Here is a 7,505-nt window from a genome sequence, read left to right as displayed (position 1 = left end):
ATGTATGTATGTATGTATGTATGTATGTATGTATGTATGTATGCATGCATGCATGTATGTATGTATGTGTGTGTGTGTGCGTGCGTGCCTGCGTGCGTGCGTGTCTGTCTGTATGTATGTATGTATGTATGTATGTATGTATGTATGTATGTATGTATGTATGTATGTATGTATGTATGTGTGTGAGCGTGCGTGCGTGCGTATGTATGTATGTATGTATGTATGTATGTATGTATGTATGTATGTATGTATGTATGTATGTATGTATGTATGTATGTGTGTGTGTGTGTTTGTGTGTGCATGTGTGTGTGTGTGTGTGTGTTTGTGTGTGTGTTTTGTGTGTATATATGAACACATATATCCTCTACTTTCAGACAGCTACGACGGTTTGGTTGCTGCTGCTGCTTTCAACACAGGTCTTTTACCTTGTGCTGCTTTACTGGAGATGGCCCGACTGGTGAAGCCAGGTAACACAGTTTTACTTTCACTTCACTGACCAGCTAATATGTAATAGTTTAAAAGAATTCCACATTGAACAGACACGCCATGATTCAACTGGGATACTGTTTAAAACAGTCACTCAGTTTGTTCGAGGGTGAGGTGGTGGCTTTGCTTTTGTTTCTCCTGTGACAGCAAAGCAGCTCTTAAGATAAATACTTTTTATCATATCATCGGCCAGAGGGCTACATATAAACACACCCTTTCCTTCACCATTTTCTTTGACACTATACAGAATCACGTACACCTCCTACATTTATATTTATCTTATTCTTTTTATGATACTTTTCCTTCATAACATGTTTTTTCTTTAGATTTCTTGTTTTTGTGCCAGCAATAAAACGACTGGGGACAGGAGAAATGGGCTGAAGGCATTGTAGCAATCTAGGCAAACGAACCTGGGTCGTAACCGCCATCCCCTGAAGGTGGATATTATGTTTTACACGTTGCATGGTTTGTTTGGTTCAGAAACGCCCCGGGGTATTACTATAAGCGTACCTTTCAGCAAACTGGAAATAGTCCAATTATGAAATATTTGAAGCATTGATGTTTCGAAAATTATTTAACATATTCGTACGATGTACAAATAGCTTCTTTTTATGTTTCATTAAATCTGAGATCCAGGAGATCCCATTTAGCTCTACGGACTGTTGCTGTGTCAAGGTTTATTTAAACCTAATAAACAAATCAGCGAGAAATATCATTCCCATTTAATTCGAAGCTAGTGAGTAAGTACCATAGTGCTGACAAAAGAACCGATCTGATGTTCGGTGTTGTCTATTACAGGAGGTCTGATATGCTTCGGGATCCCTCACGCTTGCTTCACTGACGTAAAGGAATACAACAACAGACTGGAACCTTTGATGCAGCGGATGGAACTGGATGGGATGTGGAAACTGTTGGACAAGAAACACCATGATGATTTTTATGACAATGCAAATCCTGGAAATGTCTTCAGATATATTGTTCATGCTTCTGATGTTGATGTAAAATACTACGTAGAAAAGCTTTGTCATGCATGTTGACGTTCTTTCACTTGATACAACAATGTTGAAGAAATCCATGAATCTTCGTGTGTCAATCTTTATAGTACTTTTGCATTTTGCTAAAGTTTGCAATTATATAGCAGTAATGCCTATGTAGCTTATGGTATCATAAATTTGCATGTTTTACAAATGTTTTGGTGTCACTCTCGAATCACGCCTATCGTGTTGCTAGTAATTTAGTATTGAGAACGCGCGTGTGCTGTGCGCTCTCACATATATTTGGGTAACCTTAGAACATAAAGTTGAGAATATAAATCACAGAGTTGATGGCGACAGTTCCAGTATTTATTCTTGAGCAGATGTGATCAAGATACATTCAATACACAATTTCAAGTTATTACAATAATAAAGATGTACATAAGATATTATATAATATTACAATTTAACATTCATTTAATATAGAGTTGATAATTGATTGTTGGGGGAATTAGCATGGTGGAGTTGACAATGGCGGGAAGATGACTGGCTATAGTTGATATCATTTACATATCACAATTAACTGGATACTGAAAATAGAAAGGACACAGTTAAACTCGAGACTAAACACATACACATACGATTACACAGATATACAGACTACCACTTTTGCATCTATCAAGAAGATTTATGTATATCAATAATATGGCTGAGATTTGTACACATTCAAACAGCTGGAGGCTTACGATAGGTATTGCCCTTGGCATTTCCTTAAACTAGCCTGTTTACAATATTATCAATAATATTAACATTAACGATAAATGTGCGGTAACTCAACAATGTTGAGATCTGTATAATACACTTAAAATACAACTATTCACAACAAAGTATGACATACAATTAATGATAATTGTTAGCAGTATTATTATAAAAAATATTAACTGCATTTTATAATTAATAGCAACAACACCGAATAGAACGTTATAAACACAAACATTCCCAATAATTACTTACCTTGTACAACGACAACATAAATACATTACCTGTACTCAGTTCAAGTGAGATAACTTCACTGCATATTTAACCAGTTATTTGGTATAACTTCTATCATTTCTAAACAAAAAGTACACATGTAAATAATTTGAACAATGGAAACCAGCTTACCTTAGAACATAAAGTTCAGAATATAAATCACAGAGTTGATGGCGACAGTTCCAGTATTTATTCTTGAGCAGATGTGATACCAAAGGGTACTTACTTACTTACTTTGGAGATTTAACGTGCGCTTTCCGACTGATGCGTATTTCGCACACGGGCCCGGCCAGGCCATTTAATGTGTTTCTGAAAGGGGCGAAAGTGGTCAGTGCAACCCAAAAGGGGGCTTTAGGGGTTGCTTATATAGAATTTGGGAATTTTGAGATTTGGAATAGATGCCGATGGGGTTGGGGGGGGGGAGAACTAAGGGAGCTGGGTATGGTGGATGTTATTGTGTTTTTAGATGCGTTTTATTAGTTCCGTTTTGATTAAGAATACGCCTAAGGCCTTGAAGTTTTCTAGTTTATGTTGTTGGTTTAGTATTGCTTCTAGAGTGAGAGCCTTGTTTAGATTGAGGGTGGTTTGTAATGCGGTTTGATGTGTTAGGTAGTGTGTGCAGTGGATGAGTGCGTGTTCTGGGGTTTCTGGTTGTTTGCAGTGTGGGCAGTTACCAGTAGTGTGTTTTTTTTGTTTTATTTAGGTGGTTATTTAGGTTGGTGTGTCCTGTTTGGAGTTTAGTGATTACTCTGTCGATTTTTTTGGATGGATGGAGAATTTTTGGTTTGGTTAGTGGTTTGCTGAGCACTTTTTTGATTTGGCTTTTTGAGTTTAGATATAGGTTATGCCATTTTTGTGATTTTTTGCTTGTTTACACTTTTAATTTCTGATTTTGAGATGGGTAAGTTTAAGCTTATTTCTGGGATTTTGAGGGATAGTTTAGCTGCTTTATCGGCGTTTTCATTACCGTATATTCCTACGTGGGCGGGTATCCACAAGAAGGTTATTTGTTTGCCTGCCTTAGTTAGGTCGTTGGAGCTTTTAAGTATTTGATTTATTAATTTAGGTCGGTGTTTGGTATTTTTGTTTTGGAGGGCTTGCAGTCCAATTAGGGAGTCGGTAAGTATTTGGATTTTTTTTGTGTTACCAAAGGGGCATCTCCTTGGTTTTATATAGTTGAGAGGCCGAGGAGCTAGAACTGCGCCTTTACTGTTATTGGTCCAAAGTATGTATCGCCAATTTTGATTGGATAAGAATTTCTTACCTAAGGCTTGTAATGACTGACTGATTTCCCAAGTTTTACTCACCTACTGTTTGACATTAACGAGAAGGGGATTCCTTTCTAAAAACAATGCATTTGGTGTAATGTTTGCCTTGCGGTAATCCTTTGCCTAAGGGGGATAATTAGAGGTGACGGGTAGGTAGACACTGACAGTGATTGAGCTTCGCTCACTGGCAGACGTTGACGGGTATAGAATTAAAATAGCAGGGGATTACGTTTGGACAATGGGCATGTTGATTTTGTGCCTATGGGTATGAATTTGGACGGCTTATTGTTTATGTAAGTAGGGTGTAAAATGAAAAAGCCGGGATAACGTGTATCAAAGTAATATTAAGTTTATATAAAACATATGGAAAGTAAAATAATTTAAATGAAATAGAAGTAGAATAATAAAGGTAGCTAACAAGAATTTGGATATACAGGTATATAAGATTAAGTTGGGAATATTTTATTATAATATAAGCTGTATATTTGATACATTGTATTTAAAATAATGTAAGGAATTTTCAACGAATTGGGACAAATATGTACACGACAACAGTATCATGGTGGTGTTGAGAAAGGGGCTTGTTGGTCTTATGTTCACCTACTTGTAGTTTTCAGTTCAGATTGAAGAATGTAGCAACCAGATGGAATGCGCAGGTGACGTGAGCAGACTCGTCTTGCTCATTTTTTTCAGTCGGAGCTGTTAGTCCGTGTACTTTCATCTTGCCACCAAGTGGCGCTCTCCTATGTAAAACAATATAATATCTCTCTCTTCAGTGTATTTACTTTCCGTTTGTTTACTCATAAATTCCTCCTATTGTACAGGTGTTTTGTGGTCTTTTATTAGCTTTTCGTTAAAAGGAATGTGCTTCTGAGATTTGATTGGCTTTCACACCGTGAGTTGCATTCTGGTTTTCTGTGCAAAGCATATTTTGTGTTTGTACAGTCTCACGTCACACAGTCAGTACAACATTACTTAACAAATGGGACGGATGGGCGATATCTAAAGGTCGTGGTGGGTGTCCTGAAAAATAATAAGTTGTAAGTTAAAAAATTATTTGGCTCCTCCTTACAAAGAACAGAAATGTTCGTTTCGAAGTACTGACCGAAGGTATCAGAATTAATATAACTTTCTTGCGAAGCAGTCTAGAGGATGTAACTTTCTGCATTAAAGTTCTACTTCGGTGGACATATGGTTTCCAAACCCGGAAGTTGAGTAATTAAACCGGAAGTGCATATATCCTTTTCATAAAGGTGGAAACCTTTGTTTCATGGTTCACTTACAGGAGATAGGATATCATTAAATATGGAAGTTCTCATTAAAGTGCACTGGGACAAGTACTACCTCAGACCATGAGCTGTGTGTTGGCAGTTGAAGATCTTCCGGTTCTTGCATCATCTTCGAGGCTCTCTCTTCCCCTAGAGCACCACTCAACACCTCTTAGCACTGGCAAAAGAAAAAGTATCATGTTAGAAAGTTGATACCATGTCCTCATGGATGTCTGCAGCAGTTACCCCTTTAGCTTGCAGATGATTGTTGACAGCTTGTAAGCCAGTTTTGTCCACATTAATCTCCAGAGAATCTGTCACTGTTACATACTCAGGGGTTTTGATCTTTTAATGATGGTTCTGAAAACATCACTTCCTGGTCTGATCACGTCACTTCCGATTCCAATAACGTCACTTGTTGTTGTAATGTTGTTGACTGCGGCGTTAAACAACATTCATTCACTCATTACATGTCGCCATGGTACAGGTGTAACGTTGCTGACTGCGGTGTTAAACAACATTCACTCACTCATTACATGTCGTCATGGTACAGGCGGAACGTTGTTGACTGCGGAGTTAAACAACATTCACTCACTCATTACCTGTCGACATGGTACAGGTGGAACGTTGTTGACTGCGGCGTTAAACAACATTCACTCACTCATTTCATGTCGCCATGGTACATGCGGAACGTTGTTGACTGCGGAGTTAAACAACATTTGCTCACTCATTACATATCGCCATGGTACAGGCGGAACGTTGTTGACTGCGGAGTTAAACAACATTCACTCACTCATTGCATGTCGCCATGATACAGGCGGAACGTTGTTGACTGCGGCGTTAAACAACATTCACTCACTCATTACCTGTCGACATGGTACAGGTGTAACGTTGCTGACTGCGGTGTTAAACAACATTCACTCACTCATTACATGTCGTCATGGTACAGGCGGAACGTTGTTGACTGCGGAGTTAAACAACATTCACTCACTCATTACCTGTCGACATGGTACAGGCGGAACGTTGTTGACTGCGGCGTTAAACAACATTCACTCACTCATTTCATGTCGCCATGGTATATGCGGAACGTTGTTGACTGCGGAGTTAAACAACATTCACTCACTCATTACATGTCGCCATGGTACAGGCGGAACGTTGTTGACTGCGGAGTTAAACAACATTCACTCACTCATTGCATGTCGCCATGGTACAGGCGGAACGTTGTTGACTGCGGAGTTAAACAACATTCACTCACTCATTACATGTCGACATGGTACAGGCGGAACGTTGTTGCTGCGGAGTTAAACAACATTCACTCACTCATTACATGTCCCCATGGTACAGGCGGAACGTTGTTGACTGCGGCGTTAAACAACATTCACTCACTCATTACATGTCGCCATGGTACATGCGGAACGTTGTTGACTGCGGAGTTAAACAACATTCACTCACTCATTACATGTCGACATGGTACAGGCGGAACGTTGTTGACTGCGGAGTTAAACAACATTCACTCACTCATTGCATGTCGCCTTGGTACAGGCGGAACGTTGTTGACTGCGGAGTTAAACAACAGTCACTCACTCATTACATGTCGCCATGGTACAGGCGGAACGTTGTTGCTGCGGAGTTAAACAACATTCACACACTCATTACATGTCGCCATGGTACAGGCGGAACGTTGTTGACTGCGGCCTTAAACAATATTCACTCACTCATTACATGTCGACATGGTACAGGCGGAACGTTGTTGACTGCGGCGTTAAACAACATTCACTTACTCATTACATGTCGCCATGGTACAGGCGGAACGTTGTTGACTGCGGCGTTAAACAAAATTCACTCACTCATTACATATCGCCATGGTACAGGCGGAACGTTGTTGACTGCGGAGTTAAACAACATTCACTCACTCATTACATGTCGCCATGGTACAGGCGGAACGTTGTTGACTGCGGCGTTAAACAACATTCACTCACTCATTGCATGTCGCCATGATACAGGCGGAACGTTGTTGACTGCGGCGTTAAACAACATTCACTCACTCATTACCTGTCGACATGGTACAGGTGTAACGTTGCTGACTGCGGTGTTAAACAACATTCACTCACTCATTACATGTCGTCATGGTACAGGCGGAACGTTGTTGACTGCGGAGTTAAACAACATTCACTCACTCATTACCTGTCGACATGGTACAGGCGGAACGTTGTTGACTGCGGCGTTAAACAACATTCACTCACTCATTTCATGTCGCCATGGTATATGCGGAACGTTGTTGACTGCGGAGTTAAACAACATTCACTCACTCATTACATGTCGCCATGGTACAGGCGGAACGTTGTTGACTGCGGAGTTAAACAACATTCACTCACTCATTGCATGTCGCCATGGTACAGGCGGAACGTTGTTGACTGCGGAGTTAAACAACATTCACTCACTCATTACATGTCGACATGGTACAGGCGGAACGTTGT

General features: G+C 39.9%; 1 protein-coding gene across 5 annotated transcripts in view; it reads left to right on the top strand.

Annotated features, from left to right (window-relative positions):
• The window catches only part of LOC124124392, an 8,529-nt gene extending 6,196 nt beyond the window's left edge, over positions 1-2,333 (top strand). For 3 of the 5 annotated variants that reach the window (XM_046487546.2, XM_046487545.2, XM_046487544.2), the window contains 2 exons: positions 375-467; positions 1,285-2,333. In XM_046487546.2, the coding sequence (XP_046343502.2) occupies positions 375-467; positions 1,285-1,523 (332 nt within the window). In that variant the 3' untranslated portion in view covers positions 1,524-2,333. Of the gene's footprint in view, positions 1-374; positions 468-812; positions 924-1,284 lie in introns of all 5 variants that reach the window. The other 2 variants (XR_006859464.2, XR_006859465.2) reach the window with 2 other exon arrangements.
• Positions 2,334-7,505: the final 5,172 nt, after the last annotated feature.

The sequence above is a fragment of the Haliotis rufescens genome, unplaced genomic scaffold, assembly GCF_023055435.1.
Source record: "Haliotis rufescens isolate VD_foot unplaced genomic scaffold, xgHalRufe1.0.p SCAF_34, whole genome shotgun sequence".
Taxonomy (NCBI): Eukaryota; Metazoa; Mollusca; class Gastropoda; order Lepetellida; family Haliotidae; genus Haliotis; species Haliotis rufescens.
This window is presented reverse-complemented; position numbering and strand designations above follow the sequence as displayed.